A 24496-nucleotide genomic window follows, 5' to 3' on the forward strand; every position below is an offset into this window, starting at 1 on the left:
TGGCTTACGACACATCTTCCTCACTCTTCCAGTCACGAACGAACTGTGAAAGAAGGAACCGTTTCATAGGAGCAAAGTTTCGGATATGAAAACAAAAGAAAGAGACCGCGTCCTAAATCCAGAAGGAGCCAGAGGGCATATCCGATCACGTATAACAAAGCCCGCATAATGACGGCACCGATGGTAGTGCCACTGAACTGTCGCGGAAGCCAAAATATTTATTTATTTATTTATTCAAAGTACCTACAGCGCCCATGAGGCATTATTGTAGGGGGGTTATTACTATATACAATAACAAATGCAAAGAAGATATTGGAAAACATGTCAGCAAGGATAACACAACGTATTAAAAGAAGACTAAATGAGTTTACAACTGGTATGAGTGATGGCACAGTGCTGGTAAACACACGAGACCTGGGAAAAACTGAAAAAAAAAATAATTACATCAGACTATCGCTTCAACAGCACTTACGAAATCAGGTGCACAAACCACATCATTCGGAAGCTTATTCCAGCCCAGGATTGTGTTAGGGAAAAATGAATACTTAAATACATTAATGCGGCATTGATAACTATTAATCTTTTTCGTGTTATCGAGTCTCTCCGAAATGTAATATGGCTGCTTTAGATAAGTGTTTTTATTAATACCAGTACAATCATTGTAAATACTGTGCAAGAACTTCAGCCTGAAGATTTTTCTTCGGGTTGCTAAAGTCTTCCAACCAATACTGTCGCGAAGTTCGGAGCTCTTTATATGAAAATTAAAATTTCCAGTCACAAACCTTGCAGCGCGTTTCTGTACCCTTTCTAACTTGTCAATGAGTGTACCCGTGAAAGGGTCCCATGCTACACATGCATATTCTAATACTGGCCCGACATTTGTCAAATATAATGTTTCTTTTAGTACCTGGGGAGAGCTTTTGAAATTTCGTTGGAAAAACTTTGGCAGTTATCATGTCAACATGAGCTGTCCAGTCGAGGGATGCTGTGAGTATAACACCAAGATATTTAACCTTATCAGTAGTTTGGATAGTGTCATGGTTTAAAAGGTACGATCCAAGAATTTTCTTTTTTTTGTTTGTAAATTGCACATGGAAACACTTAGATACATTCAATTCCATGCCCCACTTCAAGCACTACTCGCAAACTCTGTCAAGGTCAGCCTGTAATACACAAAGATCATCAAGGCACGTGACAGGGGAATACAAAACGCAATCGTCAGCATACAGTCTGACAGTGGATCTGAGAATATGAAATGTTTTTGTCACGCTTGTGCATGGCTTCGCGTTGACGGTGGTTTGTTACGGTTACAAGTGTGGGTGTCCTTACACTGCTTTTCCGAGTAAAGACTCTGATAATGTGATGACAGTCTTCGAAATAAGCTTGGTGAGGTAGTGGGGCGTCTACGTTTCATCATAATCATCAGCCTCAGACTACATCCACAGCATTACAAAGGCCTTTTTTTATCTCTCTCTCTAATTAACCCTGCCCTTGGCAGCTGCGGCCAACTTTTCTCTGCAACCGAACTTTGTGCCGCCCCCCCCCCCTCCGGAAAAATTTTGAGACACAATGCTTGAGATATATTAGTGATGCTTTATATTTATGATTTCAAGTTTGTAAAACATGTATAAACCACGTAACATGTTTACTGCCGTTTTATAATTATGTCATGAGCATTAAAATAACATTTAAACATAGTGTTACCATAACATTTGGTTTTAACGTTTTAGCTAACACCACGATGCAACACGTAATGTCATTTTTTTTTTAAATTTCTAACAATAATATGACGTTTCAATGCACCAATTAAGCCACACTACTTCACTCGAACCCTGAGAACAAAAGCCCACTACTTAGATCCTAAATGTTATGGTTTTAAAATTTTGTAGCCATTGAGTGGTTAATTTTAAGGAGGCAAAAACAAGCAAGAGGACAAGACGATATGCAGAGAAAGAAAAATTTCAGTGACGTGGAGAAGAGAATCAGCATAGGGAGCATTTTTGGAGTACATTAGATGGATAAGGTTTGACGGGCCAGAACACTGCGAAGCTGAAATGGATTTCCGAGTGGCAGCAGCCTTATCTGAAGTTGCGCGTGCTTCATATACTTCAAGAAGTATTCTAGGGTAAAAAAAAAAAAAAAACTGCGTCGGCCGGGAATCGAACCCGGGCCACCCGCGTGGCAGGCGAGTATTCTACCACTGAACCACCGACGCGGAACAGCCGAAGGTAGCATTTGCAGCCAACACTAGCCTATGCAGTCGGCCTGCACATGTTTAACTCGATATTTTTGTTCTTTCAATCTTCCTGTGCATATTATTCTGATACGTTCATAACAAGTGCTAAAATTACAACCTCCCAATCTGGGGGCTGAGTCTAAACACGCATGTTACTGAGCGGTCGTAAAATGGTGTCATCTTTAGATACACCACCGAAAGGTTTCAGTACACATTTCACAGTGTGCGTTGAATCTAAATCGGTGGAATGTAAATTCCACGCAAGCATAGTCATTTCTAACCTTGCTGCGAATACGATTTACGTAACACGAATGGCTCTTAATGATGTTGTTTCACCTAACGTTGCCATGTTCAGATGTTCTTTCCGGCTCGCATCAACTTGGAAGAAATGGGGGAAGGTAAAAGGCAGCTAAGGTGTTTAGCCTGGCCCAGGACAGAAGGAAACTTTGCAGAGGGCAGTTGGAGGGGCGGCCGGTTAGTGCGTGGCAGGTTTTGAAATTCCTTCACTGATAAAGAGCGGGGGCGTCAGTGAGGTTCTTGAGTGCAAAATTTCTCGCTAAAGTCGTAAACAGCGGCAACGAGGTGTCGGGAGGTCACACGTTAGAACAATTATTACACCAGACATAAAAGGCGATTTGAGACTCATACAGATACAAATAATAATACAGCCCGTACACAGTTAGCTAAATGAATGCACACGAATGTTGCATTTGTTGCATTAGAAGAGATAAAATTCTCAAAGCGTTTGCATTCCTGCCTTAAATCGCATTTCTGACCAACCTTTTCTACTAATGTATGGAGCTCGTTCGAGCGAACTTTGAACAAAATTCAAACACGAACGTTTCACTGTCGAACTGTGAACTAGGATGCATGTGACAGCATCCAGTCATTTATTTCCTGTGCCACATGCAAGGAGAGCATGAGACAGTCAATTGTTTTATTTGGGCAAAAAGCACAGTTGGCTACTTATCGCATATCGCCGTCAAACTGCACGCGAAACAATGTTCCCGCGTCAGCGTATGACCCACTGCTGCCGCAGGCAGAACGTCAGCCCGTGCTTGTGGTGTAGTGGTTATCACATCCGCCTAACACGCGGAAGGTCCCAGGTTCGATCCCTGGCAGGCACAGCTTTTTTTTTTTTGCACGATATTGCAGATCATGTTCAACAAATCATTTTTTTTTTAAGGCTGGTACTTCTAGCCTGTGCTTTTTTTTTTGTACCGATCGGCACGCAATTGCATGAGTAGAGCTATGTGGGTCATGTTAATTTTGGTTTACCTGGCGTTTTTTTTAGTTCAACTTCATTTTAACCTACGTCTCGTGGACTACAGTACTGTAGCATTGTGTATGTAAAAATTCTTATTTTCCTTGTTTTTCCATTGATTGCTGCTTATTCACTGCATGCAATCGTCAGTCGCATAACCTGTATAATATGTCATACATTACCACACAAAAGTGCATTGTTCTGAGGCAGGGAACGAATAATAAATGCATTGCAGGAGAGTTGAAATCTGGGTTAGTTGGTACATATAAAAAATTTGAAAAACAGTTGATTCCAGTCGTTGTGTGTGCCTCGTCTCTCCTTTGTCCCCGTCTTTTTGGCTGTTTTTTTTTCATAAATAAATGCATACCGGGTGATTTTTTCTTCAGGTTTGCAACTTTGAGAGTAGACGCGTCGGTGTTGTTTGTGCAGGTGGATTCTACAGCAGGGCAGACATTGTGCATACGATAGCTAAATAATTAGACGATTAATTATGTATCTATTCCACTTTTTTCCTATTCTGACGGTAAGATTAAACTCCAAAATTGAAGTAATTCAACATCGGAGGTGAGCCCAGTCTGTAAAGTTCTTAATCAGCTTTGTGGCCCGGTCTCAAACGTCAGAAGCACTCATTTGAAAGCTCGTCGAGTTGGCTTTCCCGCATTCCATATTTATACAATGGCATCGCTAGCATTTTTTGTCTATGAATACTGACACTCTTTGGGTATTTGATGTAAAAGAAGTTAACTTTGTTTCCGAGGGAATACCGTTAAAAAAATGCAATCTAGGAAAGCCAAGTCAGCAATAAGCTTTCAAATTCATATTTTTGACGCTCGATTTTACAAGATATAAAAAGTGTAATAACTTTCGACGTTGACGGCCTTCAGTTTCGCAGTACAATCTTGTCCCCTGGAATCAAAATAAGATGTTGATTAGTCAGCTTGAGTCAATTATTCGACGAATTTTGCCGACTTCTATTGGGTACAGTAATAATATACCTAATATAGGATTTTAACATTTACAAATTTTTGCTTTACGAAGTGTACAGGTTTGCGTAGGTGCAATTATGCCCGCCTGGTTGCACAATACACCTCCACAAACAGCACGGAAGTATCTCCCGCAGTTTTTAAAGAAAAAACCTGTAAGCGTTAAAAAAATCACCGGTATGTAGAGTAACTAAAGCAACGATAAGGACGAAAATGGTGATAGAAGCAACAGCAATGTGCTCCAGAAACAGACAAAGCTCCGCTTTTCCTCTTGGGTTCAGGCAAAACCTGGCTACGAAACCGCACTGAAAATAATCTGGGTGAAAAGCGGGGGCTAGGGGGTAGGTTAAACTTTGACAATATACTTTGAATAAAGATACAGAAAAGCCATTTTTGCTAAGACAAAAAGTAGCAACGCATATAAGTTTGTGGAATGTTACGGGCGCTAAAACAGGCGAAGAGCCTGACTTTCTTCCTTTTTGCCTTTGTATGAAGGACACGCACGCGAACGCATGCAATCTCAGGCTGAAACTTTCCCCGTTATCCGCTTAGCGTGGTGCACCACGTTCACCTCGTTGGTTAAAGGGGAGCCTGGCAACGGAAATGCGTGACAAATCAAACGGGCCAGTGGCGTCATTTGTACCGAGAACAGAAACTGTAGCCTTGCGTGAGACAGGTGCTCTGCTCTTCCCTGCGTACGGGCGAAACTCTTCTCCGATGTTTCCGGAAAGTGCTACAGTAACTAATCAGAACTCTCTGGCCACATGATGCTTTAATGAGGAGTGGGACGGCCTGTCCTGAAGTGTCAGCTCAACATGCTATTGTCATCGAGATAGTGTGTGTTTATTCCATCGCAGTATAGTTCCTTACAGCACTACCAAAGGTGTTATGACTGCTATGGCGACGCCCTGACGCTGCAGAATACCTATAGCGCCATTATAAAATGGGCAACGTGGGATAGCATACGCTAAAAAAATAGCGTGCTTCGAACAGTTCATGTGCCAAAGCGGTTTGAAATCGGGCCTCATAGGGTACGCTCGCTTTACGCACGCTTTCTTGAGTTTAGCATGTGCGGCTTTTGCGTACGCTATAAAATATTGTTTCCAAATGGCGGCGCGCTTCGAAGCAATACCCCTTGCTTCACACTGGATTCGTCGCTGTTAGGAAGTTCACTGGCTATAAATGGGGTACCGTGTTTTCGCTTCGTTTCATCTCGCCTATAACAAAACGTACGAGCGAGTAATTTGCTTCATTTTTTAAATTCAGACTGGCGATTTTGCTGCTTCTAAGCCTAATGAAGAGCGTTTGTTGATTAAAGTGGTTTCCGTTCCGACAACAGGATGGCGCCACTAGGCTGAGCTTAAAAAAAAAGAAAGGGAGATGTGGCAACTGCCACCACCCCGTTTAAAAAGGGACGCTCTAACTTCCATCCATCCGTCAATCGCTATCGTTTTGTCTCCGTTTGCGTACGCTGAACTAAATGTCCGAATGTGACAAATGGCGCAACATCCTGCAAAATGCTTGCGTTTAGCACACGTAAGCGTGCATGCGCTTATGGTATACGTAGGCAGCATTGACTTATACTCTTTTCTAACGATATCTGTGTACGCCGCGAGCAGACGACACGCAGACGAGGAGAGGCGAAACACGTTTAACGCGCACGGCTGAGGATGTCTCTTTGTAGAGGCTACCTTCCATAGTGCTGCAAGAACCGCATGAGATGGAACATAGATTTAGGGTGATAGAAGGAAGGCTGACCAGTGACCAAACATCTAGCGTATCGCGAGATAGTCGCCAAGAGACCTGTAGAATCGTGCGGGCTGCCCGTGCATTACGATCGCTCGCACTGATAGCACGCAAGTGATAAGTAGATTCAGCCGAAGCCATATATAACGGGAGTCCAGGAGGTGGAAACGGGTCTGCGATGAAAAGTGAATATATTGTTTGGAACTTTGTGAAGGACATCTGCGCTGTAAGATGCAGCTCACGGACACGCGCAATATATTCGTGTGGTGGCAATTGGCATTCTATCGCCGCACCGGTGGGACGAGAAACACCGTTTCTGCAACGGAACGCGCATCTCAGGTGAGGTCAGTTTTCGAGTACTACTCCGCACACAAAACGGAAAAGAAGCCCATAGTGGCAGGCAACATAACTTTGCTTCACCAAACCGTCATTTCGCGGAGCACGTTATTCAGCAGTTACGTCCGAATGAAATTGACTGGTGGGCGACGTTGCTGTCGCGAACCGAGGTGTGCAGTTTGCAGGTCTGTATGGGCCTAATTTTGCGGAATAACTCAATCCGTGGTTTAGGGCCGGCAATTAATGTTTTATATCTAATTGAAATCGCCGAAATTATTTTCCCCAGTCCTTATCGCAACAACCAATATGTACCTGGACTCTGATTTCTAAAAATGGTGTAATGGCGAAACGCGAAAAATTTGGAGGACGCTTAAGCTTCGCCTTTTTTTTAATGGAAAGCGACAGCGTGTTGCAGCGCTGCCAGCGAGTGCTTTTTTTGAGGAAAGGAAATGACGTAGTAACAGGCTCACTTGTCCTGGTGGACATCCGAACCGTCGCTGGTTCCCCAGATTATAGGTCGCCGGTTCGAATCCCTGCCGCGAGCTAAGCTCTAACTTAACTAGTAAATTTATGGGCACGAAACACTGAATCGTATGACACCATCCGGAACATTCTGTTCGAAACGGTTGGCATGATACGATTTTTTCTGACGCGCGGTGCCAACTACGACGCTGACGGCTTTTCCACCGCACGAGCTGTATACGCTATCGCGTAAGAGCCCTTTTAATTGATTCATGCTCGAGGCCACGAGAATCAACCTTTTCTACATGATGGGACGTCCTCTAGGGAGGGGCGAAAATACGTCTGCTACTGGTTGAAAACAGAGAACGTGGGAGACGCTTGCGCGGTCCGGTTTCACGAGGCCCCAACTGCGGCTGCGAAGTGGCAGACGTGTGCTTCACAGCTGTCGCCATCTGTCGCTTGCGCCTGTCGTTAGCATAAACTGAGCACGCGTATTATTAGTTGGAGGTTTGTTTTCAACCAGCGGAGCTGGAGCAGGACAGGCGAGCACGCGCGCAGCTGCCGTGGGCCAAATGGGGATTCAGCCCTTATCTTATGGCAAACGTTCAGTAAGCGTGCCCTCGGTCGGGTGTTTTTCCACAGAGCTTCGCGTTCATTTTTCGCTTCCCTCAGAGCTTCGCATGTATCTCTGCGCGGTTCGCAGGCCAGCGACGATTATGAGTTTGCTTATTATTTGTCCAAATGAAGCTGTGATTAGCGCTTCGCGTTTGTTTCTTCTTAATAAAACACATCCAGGGAACCTGCGAGGCTCGGACCATAGCAAGACTATTCTAAGCGGAAGTGCAAGGGCCCCGTGTTTCAGAGAAGCCGGTGTTGGCGTTGCCGTCGGCGTCCGGCATAACGAAAAAATCAGAAGGTGGTTGTTACGAAAGTCCCCCATAGATGGCGCCACGCGCACCAGTGGCAATTTCGTACGGCTTGGCTAAAGCGTGCGGCATTTCACATAATGATTGTGAGCGCTCCAGTTCTTCCGCGGTGATGTACAGAAATAAAGCCTGCTTTTATTCATATGTTGCGCCTCTTCTGCTGCTGTGAATATGTCGCTAAACCACCGGAGGCTTCGTGTGGGACTTACACCGAGGTGTAGGAGCATCGCGCATTTGCAAGGCAAGCAGGATGTGTCAAGCAGATGGAGTTAATTAACTTGTGTTATACTGACTAGTTGGTTAGTAATTCCGACTTCTGCATTGTTCTGGCCAATCTCAGTTTTGCCCAACAAAGCTAGGTGTGCACATACACAAGCAGAATGCACACCGAGATGACAATTATAGGGGCGTGCGTCTGCTGCGTGACGTTTGCTCCCTGACCCGTTTCCCACCCGCCCACAAGACCAAGTATTAAGCTAAATATAAAAGGCGATCTGAATCTCATTTACGTACGCAGATACGAATACACGTAATTAAAGGGTCCGTGAAAAGGGTGTTCGATGTTGCCTATAATACGTTTGCATTATGTATAGTACAGGCCACCGGGAGTTCATGCCGCTTACTGGACCTCAAAATCGAACCGATCATTTACAATATAATTTTAAAAACTCGCGCTTCCGCGGCTCGCGGCGACCTTCAGTGGCGAGCTTTCGCCTTCATGCCGTGCTCTTTGCGTCACCAGCGAAGGGCTGCCATTAGTTCGCCGTGACGCCTCTTTCTGACGTCAGGCAGCTCCCATGGCCGCAGCTGCGCAAGCTCCGCCCCTCCCTCCTTCCTCCCGCGCGCATAGGCAGTCGGCGGAGGGACCGAGTGGGTGGAGCCGGTGGAGATGCTGACATGTCAGCGTGCAAAAAGTGACGAGAGGATACGAGCAGGAGCGAACTCGAAGACGCATGAATCAAATTTTGATGGGAGATAACTCAGCCTGTACAAAATACGGTAAGAAAATTCTTGCTGGAGGATATTTGTGAAGCGGCGTCCTTTAACGTCCTAGGCATATCGCAACTTTATTGGGAGCCCCTTCAGAGCCCCTTCAAACTCGTGCTTTTCCGCAATGCAGGCTAACCAAGCTTCTTTTTCTAAATTGCACAGTTTAGTTAGCTAAACTAATACAAAACTGCTTTTGAATAATACGGTGACGATCATTGTTGCCATTTGCTTTATTAGAAGGAAGACCATTCGCAAAGTATTGAGTTCATCAGCGCTTCTAACCAACGCGAAGTTTCCACACTAACTAACAACTGTGAAGTGGTCTGCATGGGACAGCCTCGTGTTGTTTGTTTCCGCTGCCACGTGGCAGGAGAAAATGAGGCAGTAAAATGTTTCACTTCCGCAAAAAGCACTCGTTACTTATCGCATATCGCCAGCTAATCAAGCGCAAAAAAAGAGAAAGGTACGGCGACGGCCGATATAACCCACTGTTCGCGAAGCGTTCTGACCAGCCCGTGCTTGTGGTGTAGTGGTTATCACATCCGCCTAACACGCGGAAGGTCCCAGGTTCGATCCCTGGCAGGCACAGCCGTTTTTTTTTCTTGGCTGTTTTAAATGATGTTCTTAAGAAATACAACTCCCCGATATTTTTTTCCTCCATTACACCAATCGTTTTGAGCAGTACGCAACAACTGAACCGTATATTACGTGGCCTATTAGGATGCTGTGGTAACCATACTCTCAGATCATTGAGAGGTCACGGTCTGTTCCTATTGTTCTTTGCAGTGCTTTTCGTTCTGTGTACACGTGTGCACGTAATTACATGAGTAGATCTGTCGGTTATTTTGTCTGCAGTGCAGCGGTGTGCACGTAAAATTTCGTCAGTTGTTTTCTTTGCGTTTCCTTGCTTGGTGCTTATTCATTGCAGGCACTCTTAGAACTTGTATATATAATTTGTCATACATTAACATACATAAGTGCACGCTTGTATGGCAGGGAACGAATAATATAAACATATGCAACAACTACTGCAACGATGAGGGTGACAGTGGTGATGGAAGCAGTAGCAATGTGTTCGGGGTTCATGCAAAACCTGCTTAAGAAGTCATATTGAAAAAAATATGGGAAAAAAATCAGGAGTTTAACTTCGGCAATACGCTTCGCATAGAGAAACAGCTAAGCCTTTTTTTTTCTGAGGCATAATTAAAGTACCAACATTATGGGCTTGGGGACTGTTACGGCGAAATGTGCTAAAGGACGCGACCAGCCTGACTTTTCGCCCTTTTTCTTTTCATGAAGGACACGCACGCGACCGTGTGAAATCTCCGGCTGCAGCGTTCTCCGTTATCCGCTTAGCCCGGGGCGCCGCGTTCACCACGTTGGAAAGTGGCCAGCTTCCATGGCAGCGGAAAAACGTCTCAAAGCAACCGGACCAGCAGCGCTATTTGTATCGAGTACATGAACTTGCTTGCGGAACAAAAAGTTGTAGGTGTTTAGAGTAGTCAAACCGAGACGACGTGCAGGTGTTCTTTCTTAAGTTGGACAGGAAACTTAAGCTTCGCGTTAAGGGTATGGCACGATATAGTAGCAGGAAAACTTTTCCCTCACTTAGCAATGCAAAGTCTTCCAGCCATCATCAGCCTAACTACCCTCCACTCGAGGACAAAGACCTGTAGCCCCCATGTCCTTCCAATTATTCAAATTATTCCAATTAACTGTTTCCTGCGACAGCTGCGGCTACCTTATCGCCACAAAGCTGTATCGATAGCTTTTTTATAACCTTCTGGCGCCCCCTGCTATGCTTGCCTTCTCTTGGAATCCACTCCGTTACTCTAACGGCCTACCGGTTGCATTGCCTTCGCATTGCACGCCGTGACCATGCACATTTCTGATTGATTTCGACGAGGAAATCATTAAATCGCGTTTGTTTCCTGACCTACACAGGAGAAAAAAATATTACACCGGATTTGAAAGACGATCTGAACCTCAGACGCAAATAAAAATACATGAAATTAAATTCAGCGCTTTCACAATGGAGGCTAACCAAACCGTCTGTACCAAACAACACCGTTTAGTTAGCTAAACTAATACAGAATTGCTTTTGTGTACGGCGGCGATCGTTGTTGCTATGTTTTATTAGAAAGAACTCGCAAAGTACGTGTTGTCTTACACGAAGTTTTTGCAGTTCACCAACCGCGCAGCGTGGTCTGCATGCCACAACTTTGCGTCATTTATTTCCGCTGCCACGTGGAAGGAGCGAAAGAGCCAGTCAAATGCTCCTTTTTGCGCCAGCTAAGCCGGCGCGATGGAGTAGAAAGATACAGCTACGACTGATAACCCGCTGTTGACGAAGCCACCACAGCATCCCGTGCTTGTGGTGTAGTGGTTATCACATCCGCCTAACACGCGGAAGGTCCCAGGTTCGATCCCTGGCAGGCACAGTGTTTTCTTGTTGCACAATTTTTTCTCGCGTATTGCAAAACGGCATGCATTTTTTTTTCTTCGTTTTCCCTTTCTTAAAGCCAGTCCATGACCGATTAGAATGGCGTGGTAAGCAGTCACACAGACCAATATTCACGGTCTGGTGCTATTAGAGAGTTTTAGTGTAACGTTAGCATGATAGCGGACCTAATGGAAGTTTTGTTAGCGGGCTGCAATCAACGTGCCTCCAAAGAGATTTTTAGTATAGCGTTGCGAAAACACTAAAAGCGACTTACTTTACACTGAGGCGAAAGGCCCGTTTAAAAAGGTCGCCACTGCTGCTTGTTTGCCAAAATTTTAAATATCAAAATTTTTTACAGCCATTTATCACAGTAGTGCTCATTTTTACCAGCAAAATTCTCATGCAATGCCTCGGCGATTAAAATTATTTGAAATGAGAAACTTAAACAAAGTGGCGCCATCTGGTAGTGGAAAGGCTAAGTACAAACCGCTCTCAAAAGAATAATCTCTATAAGATGACATGTAACGCTCGAAATACTTTTTGTACATTTAATATATTTTATCGTGTTAAATCACCGAAATACATGAAAATATTGACTTAACTCGAAACCTCTTTATGTTACGTTTCGAGCAGTTGCGTTGCGTGCCCTGCAGTTTCAGACGGCTGCAGCGCAGCTAGAGGCTACATTAGGCCTAGGCATGCCTAATCAAGAGTGTGGCTCAAAAACCAGTCCGAATTACAGCTTGCATTTTGTTGTCGAAGCAAGATCAGTCATAGCGAAAGGCAACAGAACCAGTAGTTGTCTGAATCAGGTGGCTTTCCCTTGGAAGGACGGTGCCATATATTCAAACTCTGGGCGCAAAAGTCGCAACATTAACTTCTAAAAATTTCGTGCGTACTCTAACGCTCTCTTCCCTTCAGAGCTCTGCGCATGCGCACTCTGGACCCGCTATTTCGCCAAGCACTCAATACCGTAAATTCCTCCATATATACTAAAACTTTCTATAACGCGTTAGCGTTAGAACCATTATGTCGGACAGAACTGGGAGGAGGCGGCGGCGTAGATCGTTTGAAGCCTCGCAGCCAGAGCACGGAGACTGAAAGCTGAAACGGGTTTTTGAGAATTTGAGGTTATTCAAGAATTCGAATCTATCAAGCTTCTCGATAAAGCATGCAAAGTATTTTTGCACTGGCGCTTAAAATGGTGACATAATCGTCGATTAAAATAGCGTCTATGTTTAGACTTCTCCTCACAGCGGTGGAGAAGTGCGGGAAAACTCGGTAGTGACGTCATTGTTGCCGAAATTTCAGATGTCCGCTGCTACGCCTGCATGCTGCTGTGTGTCGTCAGATGGCGCCAAACAATGCATCGTGAGCTTCACTTTCGATGGAGTCGGATTTCTTCCATGTAATAACCGTTTCTTTGCTGGAAACGTAGTGCCATCGTACGTGACGTCATTCTCGGGGCCTCTACCCGTCGCTGTGCACTTCAGAGAAGCCTGAATGCCGACGCTGCTTTATGCGGCGATTACGCCATCATTTCAAATGCCAGCGCAAAACTATTTCGCAGGCTTCACCAGCACATTCTGCACGTTCGGCAACCTTAAACTCATCGAATTCTAAAACCTCTTCAGTTGCCCTTTAAGGGAGAAGGGGAGAGAGGGGACGAAGGGCTCGGCGGCCGCACTGATGCCCGGATGCGGCGCCTGCTTGGCGGTCTGATCTCCATTCCCCGTCACACCACGGAGAGGAAATGAGGGCAGCGCGCGGCAGCCCCTGTCATTTCTTGCATAGACGATGTCACAATAATATACGCTGTAGAAAACTTATGCTAACGCGTATATGCCGTATGAATTGCAATGATCGCGCAGTGAATTTTTAGTGCGCAAGCCCTCGTGAACGTTGCAGATTGATAAGTCGAATACAATCCAAGAACGAAGGAGAAACATGGACCTCTAAAGCCCGACCCACATGGAGCGGTTTTCTCGTGGAAAACCTGCGTACGGCCGCCCGGCGGCGGCCGCTTGGCCGCCGGCGGTCGTTCGCCGCCGACCAAGCAGTGCTAGATACGTTCGCCCGGCGGTCAGCCGCTCACCGGAAGCGGCGAATGCGAGCTGTCAGCGCGGACCAATGAGGGCGCTCTCTTCCCGCATTTAGCTCTGGCATCTAACTCCTGTGGAGCATATTGAAAGATTTAGGTATTGGTGATGAGGTAATTGATTTTCTACAGGAAATCTACCGAGATAATGAAGTTGAAATTACATGGGAAGGGAAAAAAAGTAACACAACTGTAGGGGTGCACAAAGGATTAAGGCAAGGTTGCCCTCTATCACCGCTGCTGTTCATGCTTTACGTGATAAATATGGAAAGAAGGCTAGAAGAAAGTAATCTGGGTTATAATCTATCGTACAGATTAGGCGGAAATGTAGTTGAGCAGCGACTCCCGGGTTTAATGTATGCGGACGATATTGTACTGTTAGCAGATAGCCAGGAAGATTTACAAACTTTGGTTAATTGCTGTGGAGACGAAGGAGACGCTCTAGGATTCAGTTTTAGCGCAACTAAATCAGGTGTGATGATTTTTAACGATACAACTGATCAGGTGCTTACAATACAAGGCCACGAAATACCCAAAGTGGCCGAATACAAATACCTCGGGATATGGCTAAACGAAGGGCAGATATACACGGAAAAGCATGAACAGGCTCTTAGGGCAAAAGGACGAAGAGACGCCGGGATAATGAAACATAGGGCATTATGGGGGTACAACAAATATGAAGTACTAAGAGGTATTTGGAAAGGAATAATGGTGCCGGGACTTACTTTCGGCAATGCGGTTCTGTGCTTAAGGGCAGAAGTTCAGTCGAGATTAGATGTAAATCAGAGAGCTGTTGGAAGATTAGCACTAGGTGCCCACGGCAAAACCACAAACGAGGCCGTACAAGGGGATATGGGCTGGGCATCGTTCGAGGCGCGGGAAGCTAAGAGTAAAATACTATATGAAGAACGCCTGAGGAAATTGGACGATAACAGATGGGCAGCTAAGGTATTTAAATATTTATACAGAAAGAACGTTGACTCAAAGTGGCGGAAAAGAACTAGAAAACTAACCAGTAGGTATGCCGGTCATGAGGACGGAGAAAGAAAGAGCATTAAACGACAGGTTAAAAACGCGGAAGTTAAAAATTGGATGAATTCAATGGAAAAGAAACATAGTGTAGAACTATATCGATTCTGGAAAAGGCAGATGAGGAAAGAATTTTTCTATGATAACTCAAGAGGCAGTGCCCTACTTTTTGAAGCTAGATCAGGGTGTCTTAGAACGCGCAGCTACAAAAAGAAATTTAACGAAGAAGATGACACATGTGCAGTGTGTGGTAGATCTGTGGAAACAATTGAACACCTCATAATCAAATGTGATGGTATCCATCCGGATGTCGATGCAGGCACAGTCACTCTTTCTGAGGCCCTAGGGTTTAAAGATAACAATGGTCATGTAAATAAATCTGCAGTGGAAGTCAGCAAAAAGCGATTGGAGGATTGGTGGCTGAAAAGCAGAGATGTGGCATAAGGTTAGAATAGTAGGAAACCGTAGGCAAAGTTGATGGAGAATCTTAATGAGAATTGCCAACACAGTAAACAAAAAAAAATAATAAATAAAGAAAAGCTGAGCATGGTGGCAATTGCCACCACCCCGTTTCAAAGGGGGCGCTCCTATCCATCCATCCATCCATCCATCCATAGCTTCCGCCCGCGCGCGGCGACAAACATGGCGGCGCCTTTCGAAGCCGGACCCCTCGCTTTGGACTGAATTCTCGTTGTTGCTGCCTTTTTCACTGCGTTCACTGGCCGTAAATGGAGCACCGGTCTTTCGCTTCGCCTCGCCTTGCCTATAATAAAACTTATAAGTGATATATTTGCCTTATTTTTTTATTTAGAGTGACGATTCTCCCACTTCTAGGCTTAAGAGGAGAGCCGGTTTGTTTACAATAATGGTTCCTGTCCCGAGAACCAGATGGCGCTACTATAGGCTGAGTCTATTTTTGCGTCTCTGCTAGCAGCAGCTGCCGGTGGCTCGGCGCGCAGGGTGAAACCGAGTGGGGGTGGAATGGAGAGGGGAGATAGCATACGCTGAACTAAAAAGTGAGAATGCGCCCTCCAATAAACAATGGCTTTAGAGTAAGCTTACAAATCTTTTTTTTTTGTTTTTGTCGGCAGCGGTTTGGCGGCAGCCGCCCGTTTTCCGCCTCTTGTGGTGCGGCACAGCGGCGGTGCGTCCGCGTTCCGCCGCGCCGCTCAAAATCCGCAGCGCAAGTTCGCTCCATGTGGGTCGCCCTTAAGGGGCCCTCCAACCAACGGAGTTGAACTGTTGTGATTTTGACGGCCATCCTCACGCCTTTCTTTCCTTTCTGCCGTTATGTTTTTACTCTCTGCACCTCCTTCTTTGTCAGTGCATTACGAACGAGCCAAACGTTCCACATCGATTATTATCACGATGATACGGTCAACCGCCTTGCATCTGCTATCACGACATCGCAGGTGGTTGGCAGATGCAATGCGCTTGACCTCAATGTCATGGCATCAGTCTAACGCCAATGCTTGGAGTGCCTCCTTCGCGGTACATTTGCTTCTTGGTTTTCCAGCTGTATCCGACGATAGTTTTTGAAATCCCCCACTGATAAGTAACGAAGCCTGAAGTCTGCAAATCATACGATGCCGATACTTGAGCCGTTGCTATACCACAGCATCACTTGAGGGCCATGTGCGACTGCTTGCCGAGACATTTCCGCCGGAAATGACGGGCCAGTGTTGCCCGTGGAGGAAACGAAAAAATGGCCTGGCTTAGCTTATGGTTAAGCCTAGGATGCGAAGCATACCGCCGGCAGAGGCTGCGCGTCCGCAAGCGAGCGCACGAGTTGAGCCCCAGCTTTCACAGCTGTTGTGACGTCATATCACGTGGTGCGCCGATGTAGGTCAAGTGGTAGCTACGCGGCCGCGCGCGGCGCAGCAAGGAAGAGCTCGGTTGTGCGGCTAGTATGCTTCGCATAAAAGGGTGGTGCTCACCAGGACAAGAAGCGACTTGGCTTCTCGGCTGAGGAACCTCGGGTAGTAGGCCTCCTCGTTGCAGACGGACCAGAAGAGCTCGTCCTCATCCGTGCCGTTGAAGGGCGACTGGCCGATGAGCATCTCGTAGGTGAGGATGCCGAAGGACCACCAGTCTACCGACTGGTTGTAGTGCTGGCCCTTGATGATCTGCGGCGCAGTTCGGGACAAGGCATTTGAACACACGCGTCGCGCTGGAAGATTCATGAACTTGGGTTGCGCGAGCAGGCTTTTTTTATTTTTATCAGACGAATAAAAGAGATGCATGCATTTTGTCCTATTTGATGGCGCCAATGATAGAAAAGTAAACCACCTGGTGCGAACAATAAACTGTCTCAACTGGCAGGAAGGTCGAAAACATACGGGACAGCAGTGACGCGTCCACTACCATGGAGGTAGAAAAACACGCACTTCTTTACCTTGGTGTCCTCTTTCTAGTAAGTATTCAGTAATGCATACAAAGGTATAATACAATATAACTGATATCTTACCCGGTCGCTAATCAGCAACCGCGTTGTATTATATTTCAAACTCTGTTTTCTGAGAGCAAAGTTGCTTACGAACAAATAATGTTAAGCAGCAAAAAGTTATTGAATAGCTATTTCTGCTTGACAGGAGTTACAAGTGTTCTATGTGGCAAAAAAATAAAAAAAAAGCTTTAGTGAGGAGTCTACCTCCGAGCTATGCTTCATTGCCACAGTCCGAACTGCACATATGGCTTTGCAGAAGCGGCCTTCAAAGATTAGTGCCATAAGGTGGAGGCAGGGTGTTTGGTGATATATGTCGCTTTACACTTTGAGGCCCCTTTTTTTTCAAAAATTAAATACGCGAAACTATTTAAAAACGCTCCAAGCCCAGCAGTTTGCTTATAAAACTAATGTTCTAAAATTCAGAGTAGCACTGCCTGACTTTGTTTTGCAGTGGTTTTGTTGAGCGGCAAAACAGGCTAAGCATTACTGACAACTGCACGCATTGTGCAGGCGTAAGTTTCCGCCAAAACTAATTTTCTTAGGTTACTTGACATTCAGGCACTTTGACCTGAAGAGTTATAGCCCGTCTGTTGGAAAAGTGGCTCTGAGCATGTTCAAGGCTCGAGTTTTCTTGCCGCTTGTCTTAAACGCCTTTAAACTAAATCTATTAAACTCTTCTAAATAAAAAATATCTCAGACATGGAAACCCGCATTCAAGGAAACCGGATTTAAAGATTGGTACTACAAGAGCTAGCTCAGATAGACTTCGAAGCGTGGTTTTTAGTGCAAGGCCAGTGAAGCGAGTCTGAAGTTTCACTTCCTATGCCACATTTGTCTTCTCCTATATGGTAACAAAGGCTTCACTTGGAACACTGAGTGGCAGGAGTCCCACGCAAATAGTCACAAGCTACAAAATCTTCGCACTCAGAATGCGTGTTTTTGGCTTGCCGAATACCGGCCGGAATTTCTGTGACAGCTAATAGGTTTTCAGTGAGCATAAGTGGACGTTTGCAACAATTTGCGAGGTCGTCATTTTCGTTCTTCATTTATTGAGGATGTGCCAAAACATTGAATGATTATATGCTCTTATTTTTCATATTTAACGGTTACGCGTGAGTGTATTTACACTTGTTCCAGCTTTATGATAGGCCACACTATCCAAAGATGTATTCTGCTTTATACAAAACACAAGCACTGGACAATGTGATTTCAAGAGGCCAGTGAACGCGACTCAAGCTGTCCGCATAAAACATGCGTGTTACTGCACGCGTGCACGCACACTCACACACACACATACACACGTATAATTCACTCTTGGTTCACATATATATAAGCATGCAACCAAACACAGTTGAATACCCGTGCAGAAAGAAGAGAAATGCATGCTTCTCAAGGAAGGTCATAAATAGAAACTGCGTGGTCGGGATATGACTTCTGATGCTGGAACCACATTTCACATCTAAGAGGACGCTACCCCGTTCCAGAAAAATATGGCTCCCAGGAAATGAATTACGGTTTTTTTTTTTAAGCTGTTACTTCCACTTTATATCGCGTTGTAAATCCGATGCTATATATAGCGCGCTCGCGTCCTTCAACTCATGCAACTTTGGTGGATCCAATTCAAGAGCTGTGGTGACCACTAAAGGCGCACCGAGCAGCTCAGACCGTGAAGTGTTGTGCATTTAAAACATGCCTTTTAAGGGTACCGACAAATCAGTCAGTGTTTTCTTTGCGTCGTAGCTCCAATTTGCATTCAAATGGGACTAACACAAGTCGTGGGCGGCTTGTTTCTGTGTATCCGATTCGTTTCCTGTCTCGGTCGCGCGGCTATAGTGCGCTGAAAACTCCGCAGAACGTTTCCTCTACTTCAATGCGAGCCACATCGCTCATTTTGCAAAGTGACCCCTTTGGACGCTTTTGTTGGTTCTGTTGGTCGTCGAGATGTGGCGCCACTAATGGGCAGCATTGACTTACGTCACTGCGTGACCCGCTTGCATGCCTGATGAATGCTTCTCTGCACTGCGCCGCATCGCGATGAAACGAACAAAAAAAAAGTTCTCTGCTTTCTAAAGTAGGCTGTGGCTTTCTCAAAACATTCAGCGGGAGACGTTGTTTCCTTCCATATCCTCCCTCTTGTTGTTTCCTAATTTGTCTCTTCTTCTTTCTCTTACCTTGGCTTCTGTCGTCTTTCTCTTTCTCTTTCATTTTGTTTCTCTTCTTCCCAGTAACAAACAAAACAAAAAAAGAGGGCGCTATCAAAAATAGGACAAAATGCACTGTCGTAGCGACAAATTTTTCTGTTGTTTTGCAGAATTTTTCCAAAGCAGTGTAGTTCTTTCTGCAGTACTTTTATGTAGTTCTCTGGCATTTTCTGTAGTAATTACATAGCGAATGTCTGTTGTTACTACAAGTTTTTGTTCGAAAACATAACAGGAAGTATGTTGCGACGACAGAAACTTTTCTCGTGTGTTTTTCAACTCTGTTCTGTCGCTTGGCATGGCTTGTTTTGGCTCTTGGCTTGCAGACTGCAACTGCTATAACTACAGATGCGACGAGCTCCATTACACGACGACTCAGGATGGGCTTCCATTAACGACTTCGCCCTTAAGCAGCACACAGAAAAGCTACTTTTTAACGTGAACAATTAAGTGAAAAGCTTTCTCCGCGACGGCGTTTCCTTTGATGGGCAACTTGATGGGCACATTGTTCATCCGTTAGCGAACGTTTAGCAGTGTTCTTGGTGAAAAAAGCCATAACTCAGCTCATTTCTCTTGCTTTAACTTAGTGAAACTTGTCAAAGCAAAAACAAAAATGCACATAGATGACATAGAGGAAGAGTGGAATGCAATTTCATTAGATTTAAGATTTGTCGCAGCTTCTGTAGCATACCCATGAAAAAACCAGCCCAAAACCAGCCACACACAGCATATTAGTGTGTGTTTCCGTCAGCTTTTTGCAGTCGTCTGTCCATCAACCGCCTTAGTCGGACTCCTAGAGGCAGTAACAAGTTGTAATGTTGTGTCATGTGTAATGTTGTGACGGTGTCGATTTGCGTATATATCACGTTATTTTAATTTTTTTTAAATTTCGATTATTTATCTCGGTTGCTGTCTAGAAAATGGGTTGTTCACAACTCGTTGGTCAGGTTGTGATGACGTCATAATGTCACGCGACCTCTCTCGAGCGATCAGGGTGGCCCATAAGGACAGATCGTGACGACGTCACAAGTCACGTGACCTAACGCGACCAGTCAGCGAATTTTCTGACACCGGTTTTCCCCCTGTTTGGTGTGACGGCAACTCTGAAGCCATCGCATTAAAATTGCGCAGTGAATGGCATGTTTGTCTTGCTCTTTTGAAAGATGAATTGAACAAACAAAAGGGGATTAGGCTGCGTTAGCCAATGTGCGCAGATACTGGAAGGAAGGTAGATTGCTTTAACGCTAACTACCTTAGCTATTCGAACTGAGGGCACGACTTTTCTAATATTTACTTAACTCGCATTCTTTTCGCGTCTTTCGGTTTTCATCCTCCAAAAGTAACTAAACGTGACGAAGCACCGTCGTTGTTGAAGGGCCCGCCTCCGGACGAGACGTACAGCCGTTGTTGGCGCGGGTAAAACAGCAAAAGAAGCGCTCCTCGCCGTCATCGTTACGGATCACCTGCCTTGGCGAGAAGAGTAACGATTTAACGAGCGCGCCCGGCTCGCCGGATTCTGCGTTCGCAGGGACGACATCGCAAAGAATAAAGTACGCTACGCAAAGAAGGCTTCCGCGCGCCGCGCCTAATGAGCCACCGACGATCACAAAGGCCGTCCCGCCCACCTAAAACAGCGCCAGCACAGAAGACCCACAAAGTGATGACATACTCTTTCTTTCACTCCACTACAAAGCTCAACGCTCACGGCGTGCCATCTAAAAACAGCGCCGTGGTCGGGTGGATGAGGGAGGGGGGTGCCACTCTTTCTGCCGGGTGGTTCCGGGCCTACGAGCTTTATTTCTCTTTTCTTTCAGTACTTTTTCTGCGGTTTTAAAACCTTACGGCGTTTTCTGAAAGCACATTCTTCGTCCGGTTGGCTGGTGGTCTATGGGACGTGTTCACATGCTGTTCTTTTCAACTTACTTTGTATGGTGTAACAGTGCTTGTGCCTTTCTTGTGCTTGTGCCAGTCATAATTGCGCTTATGTGTTTGTTCGTTGCTTTCTGATTCCCTGGAATGTACTGAGGACGACCGCTATAGAATACGCCGCGGCTATCCGGGCGTTTAACCACCGCTGAGGCGTACCGCTTCAAAAGAGCTAATGAACAGTGCGTCGAATTCATGGCCGTCGAGCCCAGACCCCCAAGAATTAAGAGAACTGTTAGCGCTAAAACGTTGAACTTCATCACCGAATATTATCAAGGTTCGCCAGAAAAACACTACAGCTGAAGTAGCTTACTTGGCCAAATGCGAAGTATGTGCGCTATAGCACGTTGTGTTAAATTTATTTCGCTTTCGGTTCGAGGGTAGCTGGTTTCAAGGTCAGGCTTCAGGCAAATATCGGTGAAATCAGTAACTGGGGACTTTAATGGCAGCGAAGTATAAAATTTTTTGATCGCTTAACGAACCCTAAGAGGACGCTGCAATAGCGGTGTGCTCTGGATCCATTGCGTACGGATGAGAGATGATAAAAACGACGACATTCAATGCGCAGCGCCAAAGAGTGGCAATTTACACGTGTTCGGTTGCGGCGATAGCATAGTGTTCTCGTGCAGTGTGCCAGCGAAGCTGATATGTTTGTTCCGCAGCGGTTCCGAAACCCAGGCGCGAAGCAGTTGCGGTCGTATTTATTTTATTTCTACGAGTCTAGCTGGCTTCAGACAAACAGACAACGCGTTTTTTCGAGATTGGAAGGCTAAGTACTAGAGCACTAAAAAGCGTTTCAGACCGACTGAAAAGTAAAGTCTTCATGCTATCTTAGATGGCGAGGACTTCTGAACGCGGGTAGCGGTGTTTTCTTTACGAATCAAGTTGATCACTGGAAGCCCTCGCGGCTGAGACAGGGGACTGAGCAGAAGAAAATTAAATGACGTGCTCAGCAAACAATGATAAGATGACACAATCATTCGATGCCTGTCGGTTGGTGGCAGGGCCGCCATCAATCGCATCATCGCATCATCAGATTTTTTCTTTCACCCTAATTCACAGTCACAATAACAATAACCTGTTACAATAACAAATGATGAATCATCTGCGTCTTTCGTGATCGCACCACACACTCTCGATGCTTCGGAAGAATCTGGAGCCACAAATGATGATATAAGTCACGTGTATTGACACTGCGGACATGGGCGGGTAAACTTTTTTCGGCACTCCCTTTCCGAACTCTGTTTGATCACAGGAGCATAAGACTATAGTCTAGGAGGTGCGGTGATCCAAACATCCCGAAAGTGGTGCGGGGAAAACAGCATAATTTTTTTTCTAAGTGAAAATATCTACGGCTCTTATTAGGTGTGCGGGCGTTTTTCTGGCAGCAAAATAGGCAGCTGTTGCTGACAAAAATTCATTTAAAAATTGCTTCGCTACTCGATTCAGGCTCGTGACGTCTACACCGAAAAGGACTCCGTGATCAGCGTTTTGAAATGAATGGCGGTGTAACACAGCCTCTGGGATCCGCGACTAAAAGAAACTACGTCCACCCACCGCAGCTTACTTGCGGAATTGGCCGGTGATGGCGACACGTGTATTTCACTTTTTTTTTTAAAGATTTTCACAGCATATAAAAGCTCTGTTCTCACTGAAAGTGGCCTCTTTATGCAAACGCAGTATTTTATCGATGCAGACCAACTTAAAATCCTCTTTAGTGGCCCTTCAACGTAATTTTGAATTCTTGCGTGGTCTCAAACGGTGTAAAGACGGCAAGGTGTCCGGCAAATGATTCTACATATTATGAGAGAGATCGGCGTATCTGCGCCTGTTGTGAGCCGCTGTGTAATCTAAACTGGCTTTAGAAGTGAATGTGTAAAAGCAGGCTACAAGAAGCCTTAAAATCTCCTTTAAAGATATCTCCTTGAAGAGCTTGGCGACGGACATTTTGGCTCTCCTCCGAAGCTTATGAAGCGACAATGCAGCAAGAGAGCGTTAATTTCAAAGCTCCCACGGTTGACATGACTACCGATGACACATTCAAGATGGCACCCGCTTCTCAGCCCATGTGGTGCTTGAAGCCCATGCTTATTTGGACAACGTTCTTAAAGGCGAATGGGTGGAAGCACGATTACGGTTTCAACGCCTTTCTAGTGTTTTCTGATGAAAGCAATTCACTTGAACGTACTTCGACACTGATATCGTTTAGCCGAGAAAATAACACTTGTAAAATGACCGTAACACAATAGAGCGGACCACTTTGGAAGCGCCATCGGTGAAGTTTTGTGGATGTCGCTTTTGAGACGGTAGCTAGCACAAAGTGCATGTGTGCACAATGGAGCGCGCTCTTAAAAGCGTCGCCAGTGCTCGGCCCTGCTTTCTTTAGGCGTGACAACTGACAGCGACAGCGCAGTCGGGGCTTGAGATCAGCGCAGTCGCACGTCCACCGGGATAACTTATGTAAACCTGATGTCTTTGGCCTCACGCATGGAACGAAGTGCACTTACCTTACGCCTCCCGAGGTAACCTACAGGCAGAGGTGGATAGGTAACTTCAGCCTTCATCTCGAGAATACGTGTCTAACTAAAATGCTTCCATGCCACCTTCTTTCCCCCTCCCCCGGACACAACACACGTATATACACCGACAGACACACCTTTGCCCTCGTACACACCCCAGCATCCCTCGAAAAAGACCGCTGGTGTACTTCACTGTGTGTTGCAAATTATTCCCATAAGGCACATAGCGGCTGGATGGCTACCGCCCTTACAAAAATTTGTTTAGACAGTCTATAGACTGTCGATAAACTTCTGTCTATAAGGTCTATAGACTCTCTAGACAAATCCTAGAGAGCAGTCTATAGACAATGCAAATGCTGTAGATAGTCTATAGACAATCCATAGATGTATGACAATACACTTTTAGTAGACTTTTTCTATAGACAGTCTTTAGACTATGATTAGACAAAAAGAAATATCTCTAGGAAGGCAGTAGAAACTATATTAAGTCTATAGGCTCCCTACAGACCATTTTTATACGGGCGATCACCATGGCCTCGGCTATCGTAAGGCGAAAACGTTTCTGACCACTCCCGCATCGTCATATGATAGCGGCAAACTAGGAATGCGCTGTCCGACGCCATAGCGGTAAATAGGAAGAAAGCTCGCGGGCGGGTTCTGGAACTTGTGTAAGCAGTGCCCGGACAAATTCGGTGATCGATCGTTCGGCTACTCATAGGCAGGCGCTGGTGAGCCTAAGGGGGCGGACGCGTTGCCGCACACGCTGATTACGTATCACGGATGCGAGCCGTTATCGATCTGAATGATGACCCTTCGCTATGTAGACGTCGAAGCTGGCCACGTTAATCGATTGCTTGCGGAGTAGAGCACGAAGGCTGTGGGAGAGGGGGGGGG

The 24496-nt window shown here is 45.6% G+C and overlaps 1 protein-coding gene and 4 non-coding genes across 9 annotated transcripts in view; 3 read left to right on the plus strand and 2 right to left on the minus strand.

The window, feature by feature from the left end:
* LOC149336904 (putative protein kinase C delta type homolog) overlaps positions 1-24496 on the minus strand; it is a 439118-nt gene that overhangs the window by 17036 nt on the left and 397586 nt on the right. For all 5 annotated transcript variants that reach the window (XR_016284345.1, XM_089553211.1, XM_089553210.1 and 2 more), the window contains one exon: positions 16451-16639. Coding sequence is in view for 4 of the 5 variants with exons in the window: in XM_089553211.1 (XP_089409337.1) it covers positions 16451-16639 (189 nt within the window). In the remaining variant the exon portion in view is untranslated. The remainder of the gene's footprint in view (positions 1-16450; positions 16640-24496) is intronic.
* Positions 2145-2215, minus strand: TRNAG-GCC (transfer RNA glycine (anticodon GCC)). Its single transcript has one exon. It is a non-coding gene; the product is annotated as a tRNA-Gly (tRNA).
* Positions 3291-3363, plus strand: TRNAV-AAC (transfer RNA valine (anticodon AAC)). The gene has a single exon. It is a non-coding gene; the product is annotated as a tRNA-Val (tRNA).
* On the plus strand, positions 9459-9531 carry TRNAV-AAC (transfer RNA valine (anticodon AAC)). Its single transcript has one exon. It is a non-coding gene; the product is annotated as a tRNA-Val (tRNA).
* Positions 11312-11384, plus strand: TRNAV-AAC (transfer RNA valine (anticodon AAC)). The gene has a single exon. It is a non-coding gene; the product is annotated as a tRNA-Val (tRNA).

The sequence above is a fragment of the Amblyomma mixtum genome, chromosome 7 (genome assembly GCF_055824585.1).
Source record: "Amblyomma mixtum isolate Tamu chromosome 7, ASM5582458v1, whole genome shotgun sequence".
In the NCBI taxonomy this organism is placed as follows: Eukaryota; Metazoa; Arthropoda; class Arachnida; order Ixodida; family Ixodidae; genus Amblyomma; species Amblyomma mixtum.